At 41.7% G+C, this 18,406-nt stretch overlaps 1 protein-coding gene across 1 annotated transcript in view; it reads right to left on the bottom strand.

Annotated features, from left to right (window-relative positions):
• Nucleotides 1–18,406, bottom strand: part of LOC309543136 (uncharacterized protein) — a gene marked incomplete at its 3' end in the record, with an annotated part of 82,132 nt that overhangs the window by 18,152 nt on the left and 45,574 nt on the right. The window contains exons 6-7 of the mRNA XM_082242517.1: nt 16,742–16,846; nt 1,765–1,882 (exon numbers count right to left, since the gene is read on the bottom strand). Coding sequence (XP_082098643.1) covers nt 1,765–1,882; nt 16,742–16,846 — 223 coding nt within the window. The remainder of the gene's footprint in view (nt 1–1,764; nt 1,883–16,741; nt 16,847–18,406) is intronic.

Raw genomic sequence — 18,406 nt, 5'->3', positions numbered from 1 at the left:
CTCCACCAGGTATGTGACACCATCACCAGTATGGAGGCTTAGGAGTTGGAAGAAGATGGGGCCAATTCAACAATTGCTCATTATTTCAACTGCTTCTGTCTCTACTGATCTTTTTTGACATGTGGTTTCACAGAAAGTAATTTCCTTAAGCCAGTTTTTCATCATATGGTCAGTTTGAATTAGGCAGGCTTGTGGCTGATTCATTAAAAAATGTTAGTTGTCACAGGTCCTGGCAGCTGGCACTTTGATCTTCGGATCATGAAGGTTAGTGTAACTAATGTCATTCCACCCTTCAAACCCAAAACTAGATACACTACTGTATATCAGCCTTTTTTAACCAGGGTGCCCAGGCACCCCGGGGTGCATTGAGGTTTCTTCAGAGGTGCCTTGGCAAAATGCCTAAAAATTGCCAAATAATGTATACAAGCCAGTAGGTGGATGAAGCCTGCCTTTTATTTACACAAAGCCAGAGGTTTTTAATGTGCACCATTTCAACCTTTCAGCCACTGGCGTCCTAACTACCAGTGATATCAGTGTTGATAGAATGGTGTTGTACGCCTGCACAGCATCTTTGTTTGACCCTCCCTTGCCCCCTTCTATGAACACTGGGGTCACATTAGCTGAGTGATGGAGTGAAACTGAGGTATAGGAGAAACATTGGAATACTAGTCGGTACGAGTATGCAAAAGTGCATTTGCTTTGGAAGAGTAAATCACCTCTAATGTTGGGTGTCCTACGTGTGTCGATGCTGCCACATTATGTAAGACTATTAGAATAGTTTTTTACATTTTAGAATGGGGTGCCTTGAGACTGTCCATAAATCTTAAGGGTGCCTTGAGATTGTCTATAATTTTAAAGAGTGCCTTGACTAAAAAAAGGGTGAGAAACACTGCACTATATTGCCAAAAGTATTGGGATGCTTGCCTTTACACGCATATGAACTTTAATGGCATCCCAGTCTTAGTCCGTAGGGTTCAGTATTGAGTTGGCCCACCCTTTGCAGCAATATCAGCTTCAACTCTTTTGGGAAGGCTGTCCATGAGGTTTATAAGTGTTTCTATAGGAATGTTTGACCATTCTTCCAGAAGCACATTTGTGAGGTCAGGCACTAATATTGGAAGAGAAGGCCTGGCTCTCAGTCTCCGCTCTAATTCATCTGAAAGGCTTCAAATGGGTTGAGGTCAGGACTCTGTGCAGGCCAGTCAAGTTCCTCCACCCCAAACTCATCCATGTCTTTGTGGAATTTGCTTTGTGCATTGAAGCGCAGTCATGTTGGAACAGGAGGGGCCATCCCCAAACTGTTCCCATAAAGTTGGGAGCATGAAATTGTCCAAAATGTCTTGGTATGCTGATGCCTTAGGAGTTCCCTTCACTGAAACAAAGGGGCCAAGCCCAGATCGTGAAAAACATCTCCACATTATAATCCTTCCTCCACCAAATGATTTTGGCCAGTGCACAAAGCAAGGTCCATAAAGACATGGATGAGTGAGTTTGGGGTGTTGGAGCTTGACTGGCCTACAGTTGAAGCCGTTATATTTTTGTACGACCCTACAGGCTAAGACTGGGATGCTATTAATGTTCATGTGCTTGTAAAGGCAGGCGTCCCAATACATTTGGCAATATAGCGTATGTGTGCTTTCTGGGTGTGTTCTTTAAAGCTGCACAGTAATACAGGTTGGAATGGAACTGGTCGCCAGTCACAGTCACTGCCTATCCTCCACTTTTATAAAATAGCCCCTAACATACTAAACTAGTTGTTAATACCTTCATTTTTGGACTCAGAATTCTCAGGACTATTTCAGTGCCTTTGGTTTCACACTGATCAAGTAGTTTCATTATCTCAGATTCTTGCTGCATGTTGCCTAGTTCCAGAAGGGTATCCCTGTGAGGGGAAAAAGACAAAACAGGTAGAAGTTATAGCAGGAAAGTTATAATTCTTTATTTACACTGCAAAAAAAATTAAAGTGCGTTTTTTGCAGAAATGCAAGAAATTTTTTAACATGGGTTCCTATGGAACACGTTCACATCAATGCATTTTTGTGCCTCTTCATTTTTGTCAGGGACTTTTTTTAAACGGAAAACGGGGCTTTGCTTTTTCGATTCAATAGACTTCAATGGAGAAGCTGCAGAAATTTGTGTTCTGCGTTTTTAAATTTGCCCAACAACAACTCCCCCCCAACAACCCCCCCCCCCCCCAAACAAAAAAAAGCATAAAAACGCAAATCGTGATAAAATCACAATAAAGAGCCACCTTGCAAACCGTGTCTGCTACCCCTCTGCCAATCCCTCCTTTGGCTGCCACTCAATCAACAAATTAAATTCACGTTACTAACCATAACTTACAAAGCCATCCATAACTTGGTGCCCAGATACATCACTAATCTGGTCTCAAAATACTGACCAAGTCGTTCTCTTCGTTCCTCCCTGGACCTCCTGCTCTCTAGCTCCCTTGTAACCACTTCCCATGCTCGCCTCCAGGACTTCTCCCGAGCTTCTCCCATCCTCTGGAATGCTCTACCCCAACCTGTCCGACTATCTCCTACTTCGTCTACTTTCAGACAATCCCTGAAAACACATCTCTTCAGAGAAACCTATCTGGCATCCACCTAACATATGTACTTTTACTTTCTCCATCAGCCCATCCCCCACAGTTATTACCTCTTGTATCACTTGACCCTCCCTCTTAGATTGTAAGCTCTAACGAGCAGAGCCCTCTGATTCCTACTGTATTAAAGTGTATTGTATTTGTACTGTCTACCCTCAAGTTGTAATTGTAAAGCGCTGCGTAAACTGTTGGCGCTATATAAATCCTATATAATAATAATAATAAAAACGTGGAATACACAGCAAAAAGCACTACAGAAATGCTCAAAAGCAACATGCCTTGGTGTGAATCGGCCTAAACCCAAGAACTGAGTGATCACATGACCACTGATTGCTCAGTCCTTGGTCCACTCTGAGGAGTGTAGTATGGCTCCAACAGACTAGGAATAAAAACCCTAGGACCCCTTTCACACCGAGGCGCTTTTCAAGCGCTTTGGCCCTAAAAAAGTGCCTGCAAAGTTCACGAAAACCTATTCTTATTAAATCAATAAATACTTTCACACTGGGACGGTGCGCCGGTGGGGCTGTGGGCCGATAGGGTGGTGATAAATCTGGCATGCATTCCTCAAAAACACCCCCCTCCATTGAAATGAATGGAAAGTGTCTAAAAAAAAACGCCCGAAAAGCACCTGCAAAGCGCCTCAAAATGGTTTTTGGAGAAGTTTTTCAGTCACGTGTCCTTTAAAAAAAAAAAGTGCGCCACTAACGCCTGAAAAGCGCTGCAAAATTGCTGCAAAATTGCTTAGCCTTTTATGGGCAGTTTTCAAGCATCTCAGTGTGAAAGGGCTTTTAGACCCCTTTCACACTAAGGAGCTTTTTAGGCGCTTTAGCGCTAAAAAAAAAAAAAGCGCCTGAAAAGCTCCCGAAAACCTATTCCCATTAAAATCTTAATGCTTTCACACTCTCCATTGAAATGGAAGGGAAGCGCTTGAAAAGCTCTTCAAAAGCGCTCAATGTTTTACTAGCAGTTTAAGACCCTTTCACACTGTTTTTCAAGCGCTTTGGCGTTAAAAAAGCACCTGAAAGCTCACGAAAAATGCTTCCCATTAAAAATGAATGAACGCTTTCCCACTGGAGTGCGCTGGCAGTGCGGTAGAAAAAAAAAAAATCCGGCATGTAGCATCTTTGGAGAGCTACAACAAACTCCTCAAAAACGCCCTTCTCTATTGGAATGAATGGGAAGTGCCTGAAAAGTGCATGAAAAGCACCTAAAAAATGCCTCAAAATGTTTTTTGGAGAATTTTTTGAGTCACGTGTCCTTTAACCACTTCTTGACCGGAAGGATTTGCCCCCTTAATGACCAGGCCATATTTTGCGTTTCGGCACTGCGTTACTTTAACGGACAATTGCACGGTCGTGCGACACTGTACCTAAATAAAATGGATGTTTTTTTTTCCCCCCACAAATAGAGCTTTCTTTTGGTGGTATTTGATCACCTGTGCGATTTTTTTTTTTTTTTTTTGTGCTATAAACAAAAAAGAGTGGCAATTCTGAAAAAAATATATATATTTTTCACATTCTGCTAAATGACATTCCCAAAAAAAAAATAAAAAATCTAAATTTTTTACCATTTTAGGCCAACTTGTTTTTTGCTACATATTTTTGGTTAAAAAAAAAAAAAAAATCGCAATAAACATATTTTGTTTGGTTTATGCAAAAGTTATCGCGTCTACTAACTACGGGAAAGATTTATGTCATTTTTATTGTTTTTTTTTACTAGTAATGGTGGCGATCTGCGCTTTTTTTTTGCGGGACTGCGACATTGCGGCGGACAGATCCGACCCCTAACTGACATTTTTGACACTTTTGGGGGTACCAGTGACATTACTACAGTAATCAGTGCTAAAAATATGCACTGTTACTGTAATAATGACACTGGCAGGGAAGGGGTTAACACTGTGGGTGCTCAAGGGGTAAAATGTGAGCCTAGGGGAGTGATTCTAACTGTGTGGGGGTTGGGCTTGTGAAATGACCATAGAGACCTGCGATCCTACATAGATATGATAATTCCAGGGAGAAGAATGGTCAGCTGTGTTTACCTTCAGTAAAGATGGGTCCTTCAGTAATTTGAAACGTAATATCTCTAAAACAGAAGCGCTTAACATGTCTTTGCCAGTACCTACGATGTCCTTACTTCGTACCAATTTTTTCTTCTAATGCCAAACTAAGGGCATTTCCTATCTCTGGCAATCCCTGCCAATCTATCGGACCTGTATACATTGAACTATGTCCATCTTCTATCTCATATTGAGGATATTGAAGGATCTAGAGTCATGGGGGGGGCTCATCTGTGTCTTGGTTGGGACGCATCAACACATTAAAGATGGACACACTACCCAAACTGCTTTACCTGTACTAAACAATCCCTATCCTGGTCCCTAAATCGTCCTTCACTTCTTTTAGGTCCCTCTCCATTCGCTTCATCTGGAACCGTGGCCTCTTGAGGGTTAAATGGGGGGGGCAGGTATGCCAGATTTTGTGCTTTATTATAAAGCTACTGTCATGGTGCGCATATTTGAATGGTTCCCACACCCATTTATGAAGGCCTCTGATATGGTTGAGACAGACTTGTCCCCAGTTGACCTTCGAGCCCTTTTATGGGGATATAGTTGAGAACTTCCTCGTGTGCACATGTGTTCGTACACCCACGACAGGGCACCCCGATTTGTCCCTACAGGATCAAGAGATTAGCTGACTATCCTCCACTTATCTTTTTCCAAACACCTATTTCTCTCCTCTCAGACACTTAACGACTATATACAGAATTTGAATGACTGTGCTCCTTCCATCTGTTGCCATCTACTTTCTTTTGTATACTGCCTAATTCAAGAACTCATACATGATGACCTCCCTACATACACTGTGACATGGTCCACAGAACTGGGAAAGGACTTTTCCAGACCGGAATGGCATATTTAATTCCATTTCACACCATAAGTCTTCCATCTCATGCTACCCTCAAGAAAAGAACTTGAAGATCCTATCACAATGGTATAGGGATCCATCGACGCTACACAAAATTTTTCCATACACTCCTGACACGTGCTGGTGTTGCGGCAGGGCGGTTGGTTGGTACATACCTGCACATCTGGTGAGAATGCAAGAGTATACGACCCTTCTGGACTGGAGGTATTTAATGTTTATAATAAACTTTATGATGAAACTCTAAAACCCACTCCAGCGATTGTTCTCCTCTCTATGCTGCCTGGCTCTGTGACTTCCCAGAAACGGAGTCTACTGTTCTTCTTTTTGTCCGTAGCCCGACAGCTCATTCCATTATATTGGAAAACAGAAACTACCCCACCTTTATCTACATGGGTCTCTCCTATGAATGACATTATGCGCATGGAGGAGATGCTAGCATTAGATAATGATACTTTTGATAAATATATGGTCTTCTTTGTTTGGATTGGCTTCTCATCCTCAGACACCTCACATTCCTACTTTCTTCACAGGCAAAAGCATTCTCAGTCCTTCCCTTAATCTAGACCCCATGGGGCTTTAGGTGAGATATCGTGGCCCCCCCTCTCCTTTTTATCTCTTGCAATAGTTACAGTGGTACCTCTCTTGGTCCGACAGATTCCAAATGATCTCTCATCCTTAGGACACCACCAGTGGTGTATTTTGGTTTTGTGCTGCCCTAGGCAAGACTAAAATTGGGCACCCCCCCCCCCCTCCTATGTAAATTTGCCCACTCATTTCTTAACGAATGTGGCTCTCTCCAAAATTGAAGGACTACAAGTCCCAGCATGAACCCCTGAGATCTCACGGGGGGGGGGGGTGGGTGGGTGAGGGAGAGAGAGAGAGGGGGAGGGTGAGGGGGGATAAGAGAGAGAGAGAAGGGGGGATGAGAGAGAGAGCGAGAGGGGGGAGGGGAGAGATCGAGGGTGGATGAGAGAAGGGGGTGAGAGAGAGGGGGGATGAGAGAGAGGGGGGATGAGAGAGAGAGAGGAGGGGTGAGAGAGAGAGAGGGGGGTGAGAGAGAGGGGGGGAGAGCGAGAGAGAGGGGGGTGAGAGAGAGGGGGGAATGAGAGAGGCCGCTCTAGCAACCAGTGGCCAATAGAGTTTCAGGTGGGGGGGCGGCTTTTTTGCTGCCCCCCTGCAAAGTGCCGCCCTAGGCCTGGGTCTTGTTGGCCTAGGCCAAAATACAGCCCTGGACACCACCCTTGCCTCCATCTCCACTCTATTACTACCCTCTCCTTTTCCTTCTTCCTTTTTCTCTCCTTTCTTCCTGCTGGCACTATCTCTCTCTCTCTCTCTCTCTTCCCTGCTTTATATTTTCTTGTACAAAACTGTTGATTTTATCTCCTCATAACTTAATGGGCTGCTCTCAGGATGATTATTTTATTGTTTTTAACTTTGGTCCATGTTTTATCCCCAGTTTTACTGATGAACCATTGTACCTATTGTTATTATGCCTGTTTAACCTAATGTGACACAACTTAAAATTTATACTGTATGTCTATGTTTTATACAAGTCAAGCTAAAGGGCGATTTATTGCTGATTGCTGACTTACTATTCTCTTTTCTCCCTTTGATATTCTAGAACTTTCAAGTATTGAAATAATGACAATAAAAACATTTTCACCTCTAAAATAAAACTTGGTGCACAATGAAGGCCCTTGTGGAGTACCCATGGAAAGAACACAGTCCCCGTCTTGCAATTTTGCTCCTGAGATGTCCCCCTGTTACACAAGCTTTTGATGGGGGACTACAAGTGGTTGTTTTACAACACATCATGCAGGCATACTGCTTATATATATTGTGAACTGTGTTCAATATTAAACCTAGTAAAAAAATAATATTTGTGTCCAACCACTTGACCTCCAGAATTTTTACCCCCTTTCATGACCAGGCCATTTTTTTTGCGACACAACATTGCGTTATTGTAACTGACAATTACGCGGTCATGTGACACTGTATCCAAATAACATTTTTGTTCTTGGTGCGCAGTCATGTTGGAACAGGAAGGGGCCATGCCCAAACTGTTCCCACAAAGTTGGGAACATGAAATTTTCCAAAATGTCTGGAACTAACGGGCCAAGCCCAACCCCTGAAAAACAACCCCACACCATAATCCCCCTCCACCACATGATTTGGTCCAGTGCACAAAGCAAGGTCCATAAAGACATGGATGAGCGAGTTTGAGGTGGAGGAACTTGACTGTCCTGACCTCAACCCGATAGAACATCTTTGGGATGAATTAAAGTGGAGACTGCGAGCCAATTCTTCTCGTCCAACATCAGTGTCTGACTTCACAAATGTGCTTTTGGAAGAACGGTTAAACATTGCCATAGACACACTCCTAAACCTTTGTGGACAGCCTTCACAGAAAAGCTGAAAGCTGCAAAGGGTGGGCCAACTCAATATTGAACCCTACGGACTAAGACTTGGATGCCATTAAAGTTCAAAAACTTTTGAATGGAGAAGAAGTAGCGCCATCTAATTGTAGCAATGAAGGGTTTTTTCAGAATTATGAAATTTTGCACTCACAAGAGTAGATTAAAAACCAGCATGGTATCTGGTAAGGTTCACCTGCTCTGCCCCCAGGAGTTGCTTGTGCATCCAGATGGTGGTGGCTGCCATGGGTCTGTTGCGTGGTGGATTCCAGCATTTTCCCCAGGCTTGGCAGCACTCGGCAATGCTTGAGAGGACTCGAGCGTCACTTCCGGGTGCAGGGTCAGCACGCGTTCAGAGCATGCGTCCCAATACTTTTGGTAATGTAGTGTACAGGAATTACTTTTTAGTAATAAAAAAAAAAAAAAAAACATTTCAACATCAACTATTGATGTATGTGGTTCATTATTTTCACAGAAATATTACAGAAGTGAGTTACATCATTGTTATTAAGTGGTTGCAAAAGTATAAAGTAATGCCCTCCAACTATGCAAGCTTTTCCCAGCCTAATCAATGCATCAATGTAAAGAAAGGTTGGTGCGCTAAACTTAAATTCCACAAATATATAAACAATGCATACAAATGTAAATATGGTGAAAAAATCAAAAGTCCATTCTCTTGTGACAACGTGCAAATGAATAAACTTTGAAGTGACTTGAAACGAATTGTGATTCCTGTAACTCGATAAATTGTGTATGACCACCACGTGAAACGATCCCCACCACCGACAAGCTGTTCTTCTTACCAGATAGACAGATATATACGTGAGTTGATTAATATTACAGCTACTCACTCCCCATGCAGCTTCACCCAAGGTGTGTGTGTAAGCCGCTTACCAGATATCAATATGGTTGAGCATGGGAATACAATCTCATCTCTTCAGAATCGAGGCTGTCTGTTGGTGTGGCGATCCCAATACAAAGTATAGTGTCTCCTTGTGACTCCGCAACGGATATGTAAAGAATGCAAGAGGACCAAATAGTGCATTACCCCCGATTTATTTAAGAAATAAAAGCAATTGCACTTACATGTCTCTGAGTATTCACAGGCATAAACGTTGGAACGTTGAATGGATACAGGAACGCTCCCGTGTCCGGCTGCAGCAACGGACGATCGGGATGACGTGAGTGACGGCGCGACACGCCTCCAAAACATGGGGATGTCATGGTGGGCGGAGCGATGTGAACTCAATGAGATTTGCGGAACCTATGCTGACGTCTTCAGGGGGTAAGTGGTGGCAATGTTATATTATATTCATAGAATATATATTCCAGCTTAATTTATCCCAACTCAATGCCAAACTACAGCTTGATCACTGTCACTGCGCTGCACATTCTCAGTACAGAAACCTTGGCCATACATGGATGCATATGTGCAGCGTATGGGCGCTAAAGCCCACCTTCTTTACCGCTCTCCTCATCGTTTGCTCTACAATTCTGGATTTCTTCTTATTTTCTTTCTAGATGCCATTGGTCAACATGAGAAATAGAGGAATTCATTATCTGATAGGGGCACAGAGAGAAGTTAACTGTTCCTCACTTTACCCTCACTTTACCCTCACTTTAGCCTCATTTTATCCTCACTTTACCCTCACTTTACCCTCACTTTATCCTCACTTTATCCTCACTTTATCCTCACTTTACCCAAAACTAAAAAACAGGTTTTGCCTAAAGATAAAGTTTACATGTTCAGCTACAACAGATACGCAGCTGACAACCCCAGATAAGTTATGGATTGGACTGAGTCCAGCTCAGCCATTTACTGGAAATCCTCTGACTACTTGTAAAGCTCCAAGTTGTGGTCTCAACAAATAAAGTCCAGTGTTAGTCATGATATATTAAAGAAACAATAAAAATGTGCAAACTGTTAGCGCAGATGCATCACTCTGCGCTGGGTAACCAGGCACACCCTGTGACACCATTAACAATTTACTGATTTTTCTGATATTGGACTCTTCAGAACAGTCCAGTTCTCAGTCCCTGCTGTTCTAGTACAATACAAAGTATTTGTTGTATTTTTAATATGAGTATAAATAATTATTAAACTTAGTAGTAGTAGTAGTAGTGGTAGTAGCAACAGTAGTAGTAGTGTGTAGGTTTAGATCTCTAGAATGTAGCACAGCCATTCTCAGCCAGGGTTTCTCCAGAGGTTGCTGGAGTTACTTGAACTGTGGTTGATTTACTTCCTATTTGATTATATAAAAATATCAAAATCGGCGCTAATTCGTGTATAATTCTGCTTCCAAAAATGTTATATGCGATCTAAATGAAGTGATGATTAAAAACTATATATAAAATGGTGCAGATGGATAAATCCGTGTGGCTGGATGATCTTCAAATGATGAGTGAGATAAATCTTCTAATCAAATAAATCTATTATCAAGAAGGTTATTAAGATATAACTCTAATATAATGATGTGAATAAGTGGTACAGATGGATGAATATGCACAAAACTGTGCAAAGTGACTCAATAGTGAATGTTGTGTATCAGAAACGTGTAAAACATATTATGTGAGTCAAAAAAATGTATAAATAGTGCAGACGGATAAGATGGTACAGATGGATAAAAAATGGTGCAAATGGGTAAAAGGTGCAAATGGATGAATATATCATAGCATACTTCTCATAAACACATCCAGAATAATAAATAAAAGCTATATAAACGTGTATGTGGTATATCAAACACCATGATAAAGTGCAAACAGTAGCAATATCAAAAATTATTTATAAAATATATATAAAAAAATATATATGAAAATTGCACTAAAAATAGTCCAAAAAGTGAACAGGTGGTGACTGCCAATAGTAAAGTGACTTAAGTAAAATATCAAGTGACTTCCTTGTGCAAACAATCAAATAAGTGCAGAACGTGTTGCCTGATGCCCGTGAACTAGATAATCCAAAACGTATGCAGTGGCCGCTCACCTCGCTGCACACTCAAAAGAGCGTGTCTGTAATTAATCTTTGGGATGGATGGATTGATGATTTCCACAGCCCCCCCAGCTTCTTAATGCACTCTCTCCTTCTCCTTATCTTTATGGATCACTCCAAGATAAAGCCCCGCTGATGGTGGTCCAATATCTCTCATCCCGTGTGGCTCTCACAAATAGGGGGATTAAATGAATGGCATCATGGTGTAGTATGTTTTTAAAATGCCAGTTTAATAGATAAAAATGCACTTACATATAAGTAGATCATAGATAGCAGTAGATAACAAACCGCAAGATGCGGTATCAAACAGCGACCTCTGGCTACGGCCGTAAACCAGAAGTATGACGTCACCCGGCTCCTCCCGACGCGTTGCGTCACAACACACGTGACTTTTTCAAGGGATTTGATGGTGCCTGTATAAATCTGGGGCCAATGCCACTTGCAAGAGCCAGCAGCATGATACCAATAATCTTTTTAGCTATTTGTAAGGGGACGATTCTTCCCACTGACCACCAATGTAAGATGCATTTTCTCACATTCCTACTAGATGAATTACAGTATCTAACAAAAGTGAGTACACCCCTCACATTTTTGTAAATATTTTATTATATCTTTTCATGTGACAACTTTGCTACAATGTAAAGTAGTGAGTGTACAGCTTGTATAACAGTGTAAATTTGCTGTCCCTTCAAAATAACTCAACACACAGCCATTAATGTCTAAACCACTGGCAACAAAAGTGAGTACACCCCAAGTTAAAATGTCCAAATTAGGTCCAAAGTGTCAATATATAATGTGGCCACCAATAATTTCCCGCACTGCCCTAACCCTCTTGGGCATGGAGTTTACCAGAGCTTCACAGGTTGCCACTGGAGTCCTCTTCCACTCCTTCATGACGACATTACGGAGCTGGTGGATGTTAGAGACCTTGCGCTCCTCCACCTTCTGTTTGAAGATGCCCCACAGATGCTCAATAGGGTTTAGGTCTGGAGACATGCTTGGCCAGTCCATCACCTTTACCCTCAGCTTCTTAAGCAAGGCAGTGGTCATTTTGGAGGTGTGTTTGGGGTTGTTATCATGTTGGAATACTGCCCTGCAGCCCAGTCTCCGAAGGAAGGGGATCATGCTCTGCATCAGTATATCACAGTACATGTTGGCATTCATGGTTCCCTCAATGAACTGTAGATCCCCAGTGCCAGCAGCACTTACGCAGCCCCAGATCATGACACTCCCAAAACCATGCTTGACTGTAGGCAAGACACACTTGTCTTTGCACACTTCACCTGGTTGCCACCACACAAGCTTGACACCATCTGAACCAAATAAGTTTATCTTGGTCTCATCAGACCACAGGACATGGTTCCAGTAATCCATTTCCCTAGTTTGCTTGTCTTTGTGGGCTTTCTTGTGCATCATATTTAGAAGATGCTTCCTTCTGGGATGACAGCCATGCAGACCAATTTGATGCAATGTGCGGCGTATGGTATGAGCACTGACAGGCTATCCCCCCACCCTTCAACCTTTGCAGCAATGCTGGCAGCACTCATATGTCTATTTTCCAAAGACAACCTCTGGATATGACACTGAGCATGTGCACTCAACCTCTTTGGTTGACCGTGGTGAGGCCTGTTCTGAGTGGAACCTGTCCTGTTAAACTGCTGTAAGTTCTTGGCCACCATGCTGTAGCTCAGTTTTAGGGTCTTGGCAATCTTCTTATAGCTTAGGCCATTCTTATGTAGAGCAACAAATACTTTTTTTCAGATCCTCAGAGTTCTTTTCCATGAGGTGCCATGTTGAACTTCCAGTGACCAGCATGAGAGAGTGAGAGCGATAACACCAAATTTAACACACTTGCTCCCCATTCACACCTGAGACCTTGTAACACTAATGAGTCACATGACTCCGGGGAGGGAAACATGACTAATTTGGCCCAATTTGGACATTTTCACTTAGGGGATGCACTCACTTTTGTTGCCAGCGGTTTAGACATTAATGGCTGTGTTTTGAGTTATTTTGAGGGGACAGCAAATTTACACAGTTATACAAGCCGTACACTCACTATTTTACATTGTAGCAAAGTGTCATTTTTTCAGTGTTGTAACATGAAAAGATATAATAAAATATTTGAGGGGTGTACTCACTTTTGTGAGATACTGTATATTATTTAGCAGGGGTTCCCTTATGCAGACCATACATGGGTGAAATTTCGAACTAATTTTATTTCAAAAATCAGAAATTTCTTGTGCTTTGTGATCCAATGGTGCCACCATTGATTTTGAAATTCGACCAACCAAACATTCAATTTCACCTCATGTTGCTACAGACAGGGGCTGACTGGCAAATTTCAACCCAGGGGGCAAGTACAAACCAGAGGCCCATGGTGCAGGGACTCAGCCCCGTCCCACTCTCCCTTTTCTGGCCTTCTCCTGACCCCCATTCCAGGCTGAAGCTCTGCTCCAGGTACTCTCTACTCACCTGCCAAATCTGAGTTCCCGACGTGGCCAGCAAGGGGCAGTTGGGGGACGCTGGGGCAGCTTAGTCGGGGCTGGACGGGGCAGGAGAGTCTCCAGTGGGGCATGGAACCGGCTTCTGCTCAGATACAGTTTACACCATCCATGCAGGGGGGGAAGACCTGTGCTCTGTCTTTGGTTTCAACCCACACTCAGCGGTGGGGACTAGGTCAGTGGTGGGGATTAGGTCAGCGGTGGAGACTTTTTACTTCTCTTCTCCAAAAATTCTTTAGGCATGTCTGTGACAGAAGGGGTGCAGCCTTTTTACGGGGCATCAGAGAAGCCCCGGGGGGGTGGGTGGCAATTGTCCCCCTGTTCCCTGGCCCAGTCCTCCCCTCCCCTGGCTAGAGAAAATACATTTCCTGGCACAGGAATCTTCTTTTCTTTCCGGGAATGTACTTTTCTTTCCAGGAATTCTCTTTTCTTGTGCTCATGGGCATTTCTTTTTTATTATATATTATTCACACGATTCTCCCATTATTGGTTATAAAATCGTTTGTTTTTCAGTGTTAAATTCTTAGTGGTAATTCTATTTTGTAATAGTAGTCAGCATAGACAAAGCTGAAAACAATGATTTAAATAAGAAAGCAAAGGAAAATATGAATGGCCCCTGGAAAAGTAGATCTGCCTCAATGGTTAGAGGCAAAGCTTTTAATTATCAAAAGTCTATAATATTATAAAAGGTCCATAAAGTATACAGTATATGTAGAATGTATATAAGCAACATTAGTGGTAGCTCTCCATAGAGTAAAGCAATTCTCTTTAATTAAGAAGAAGGGGGAGCCAGACATAAGCCCCGTACACACGCACCAATTGTTGGCCGTAAATTTTCGGCCAACGTCCGATCGGCCGATTGTCGGCTTGTTAGTATGATGCTTCCGACAACCGACTGCGACTTTTCGGCGGAACAAAATCTGATGTGCATGCTATAAAATTTTTGTTGGCCGTCAACAGAACGGCCGATTGTTCGTCAGTCAGTACAGATTTCGGCCGACAAAAATCAGATGAGCAAGACTGGGCATGCTCAGAGAAGAAAAAACACACGGAAAGTAAACCATCACATGACATCACTTCTGAAGTTGGTTTTTGTTGGCCGAAAAAATTTGTGTGCAGTCTAGAGCACATTTCAACCAACACAACAACACTGGACAAAAGTCGGCCGATCGGTCGGCCAACAATCGGTGCGTGTGTACGAGGCTTAAGTGTAATACCTATCTCCTATTTATGTAAGTTGCCATTTGGCTTTTTAATAAAACCCAGGTGTTATTAACCTGCTACACTTAGTCTGGCGCCCCCTCCTGTCCATGAAATAAGAAAGCAACAGCTGGCCCAAATAGCCGAAAGATAAATCTCATTAAAGGAGCAAAATCACATGCTGCCGCTTGGATGATCAGGTCATTCTAAAACAATATTTTTAGTTAAAGGTGATCATTTTAGAATGACCTGATCATCCAGGCGGTAGCATGTGGTTTTGAGATTTATCTTTCCATTGATGTGGAAATACGTGTCTGTGACCGCAGCCACTCTTGTGTTTTGAAAGCTGTGTATGTTTATACCAACAGTCTTGCAATTAAAATTGTGCAACTGCCTGAACTGATGTTTATATACCTTTCCTCTAATTATTGTTTAAAGGAAGGCATCGAAAAAGCTTTAAATTAGAATGGTAGACATAAAAAAGACCCGAATGATCCTTTGCTTTCACCTTGAAAGACATAGGAAAGGTGTCACTTAAAGTGGACCCTTCAGCACTAAATTAACTTCCTATCATCCTCCTTCTCCCCCCTCCCTCTTTCAGAATTGCAAACATTTCACCAATTTTCCACCATGTTTATCCTTTTTTCCTTTACAGCATTGCGCTGTCCCACTTCTCAAGTGGCTGTGTCCGTGCAGCCGCTGCAACCCATTAAACATGAATGGGACCGCCTGCATGCAGATGACTGGAACAGTTCTTCGCATAGGTGTACAGATAGGTGAATGAGCCCTTAAAAGAGACCCTGTCATGTTTTTAAACAAATTAAAACTCCAGTTTTCTGTAATAGAAGAAGTACATTCTCACCTCTCCAGTGATCTTTGCTTTCTAACCCCCCCCCCCCCCCCCCCTGAAATGCTGTATAGAGAGCTGTGTCAACCGGCAGGGAGTTGGAGGGAGGAAGGGAGGTTAGTTCTGCATCTATAAATTGGCTTGGGCTACTAAAAATCGGTAAAAAAAAGTTTTTTTTCAACAAAGTAGATAACAATAGTCTGTGAAAGGTATTCTAAAGTGCCACCTAGTGCCTAAAAATGGGAATGCGCAATAATCATTTGCAAAACAATGAAAACATTTTGTTTTATTACATTTTTAATGCCAATCATGAAAAAAAAAAAAAAAAGAAAAAAAGAGAATACTGTATATGCAAAACTACTATACATTTTCTTTAATAAGGCCTTAGGTAATGTAGAAGGCAAAATATACCAGAAATCTCTGTTTTGACATCTAAAACATCCTTCTGTAAATCTGTGTATAGTAATAGGCATCTGTATATTATGTTCACAGTACATTATATATATATATATATATATATATATATATATATATATATAATTTCTTCTGTATACTATTGTTTATAGTACATATATATATTCATATTTATCTCTAATTGTTTTCATAGTACATATATATTAATCTGTATGTTATGTTCTTAGCACATTTATATTCACCTGTATACTACATATACATCTTTAAATTACAGTTTATAGTCTATATTATCATTCTATTTAACTATTTAACTATGTAAATCATGTAAAAACTGTATATCCTGCACTTGCTGTTATTGCACTCTGGTTAGACCCAAATTGCATTTCGTTGCCTTGTACTTGTACATGTGTAATGACAATAAAGTTGAATCTAATCTAATCTAAAAATTTGTGAAAGCTGCAATCTTTGATTATTTGGGTTACTGCAACCAGGGTATAAAATGCCCTTTATCGGTAGATGATATGTGACTACATGTTAAAAGAAAGTTGTTTATGTAAAGTCATAGGAGCTATTCTGTAATTTTCTTCTAACTGCTGCAGATTATCAGTTAATAGTAAGAAATTGAGTTTAATACAAATATGTATTGTAATTCTGTAATACACACCTCAATATCTGGATCACAGCCAGCGTTGTGCCTCCATCTTGGCTTCTGGGTACCTGGACATGCCATGTGCTGGCTGGACATTATAGATCAGAAAGCCTAGCAGTGTCCACGTCTGATTTTTTTTTGCTTACACAGATTATATCCAGTTTTAAAAGTGAAAAAAAAAAAAACATGAATTACCTTAAAATGCAACTGTTTTTTAAAATCCTTATCCCCATCTCAACTGCATTTCCTGAAGTCATTCCTTCGGCTTTGTCAACTTTGTGCTTCAAAAAGTCTTCATATCTAGAGTAGAAATTATAACACAAAGCAAGTTTAGGTTATTGAAAACAAATAAGTTAATAGCAATGTCTACTGTACTGTAAATCCTGGTGCCTGTGTAGTTTTTGGCTGTTCACACCTATACCGATCAGCCACGACATTATGACCACCCACCATAACCCAAGGCATGGACTCCACTAGACCTCTGAAGATATGATGTGGCATCTGGCTTCAGTAGCAGATCCTTTACTGTAAGTTTTGTAAATTTTCAAGGTGGAGGCTCCATGGATTAGACCGTCTTATCAGCATTTCCCACAGATCAGCCTTCCTCAACCTTTTCAACACAGAGGAACCCTTAAAATAAGGGTCTCAGGTCTTGTGGTGAGGACGTAGAAGAGGTTTTCTTCTGATGACTCTTCCATGAAGACCATCATTGTACAAGTATCTCTTTATAGTGGAATAGTGTACCACAACTCTAGTGTCTGCCAGATCTTTCTGGAGGGATCATGCAGTCAAACGTGGGTTTTGAATTGTTTTTCTCACAATCCTGCGAGCTGTTCTGTCTGATATTTTTCTTGGTCTTCCAGATCTTGCTTTAACTTCCACTGTTCCTGATGACTGCCATTTCTTAATTACATTCCGAACAGAGGATATTGACATCTGAAAACGCTTTGCTATCTTCTTATAGCCTTCTCCAGCTTTGTGAGCATCAACTATTTTCAGTTTCAGTTTTCTAGACAACTGCTTAGAAGATCCCATGGTGCTGATTGTTGGGGCAAGGTCAGATGAGTCTGGGCATTTAAAACCTTTGAGATTGACATCACCTGGTCTTCCCAGACGATGATTGAGAACAATCCATGACACTGGCAGGTCTCAGCCTTGCAAAGGGGGCAGTGCATGCTATAAATTGTGCAGGGTGCCCAAACTTTTGCAGACGCCATTTTTTTGTTTTCTGTAATTTTGAAAGTGTCAATGATGGAAATAAAATCTAACTTTTGTTGACATATTATAAGAATGTCTAATCTGTAATTTGATGCCTTTTGGAGATTTTTCCATCTTTCCTTGGCTTCTTTATGCACATTAATAAACATTTTTACCTGGGGTGCCCAAACTTTCGATCCCACTGTAGCTAAAAAAAGATCAATAGTGTCAGGGGGGGAATTATCTGAGAGGCAGAAACTGCCCATTGCTCAAGGAACCCCTAGCAACCTCTGGAGAAACCCTAGGGTTCCACTGCCACAGATGCTCGATTGGATTGAGCCCTGAAGAATTTAGAGGCCAAGTCAATACCCCTTATTCTCGTTGCTGTATTCCTCAAACATTCTTGAATTCATCAGACAAGGCCACTTTTTCCATTGCTATGTGTTCACATACCCACTTGTAGGCACTTTTGGCTGTGGACACAGGTTAGCATAGGCACCCACCCTGACCAGTCTTCGGCTACACATCCCCATACACAACAAATTGCGATGCACTGTGTGTTCTGACACCTTTCTATTGGAACTAGCTTTAACTTTTTCAGCAATTTGAGCTACAGTAGCTCTTTCATTGGATTGGTCTACACAAACCAGCCTTTGCTCCTTA

Source organism: Pelophylax lessonae (genome assembly GCF_965119305.1).
Source record: "Pelophylax lessonae genome assembly, chromosome: 13".
Lineage (NCBI taxonomy): Eukaryota > Metazoa > Chordata > Amphibia > Anura > Ranidae > Pelophylax > Pelophylax lessonae.
Note: the sequence above shows the minus strand (reverse complement) of the source record. Positions and strands in the feature narration are given on the sequence as shown.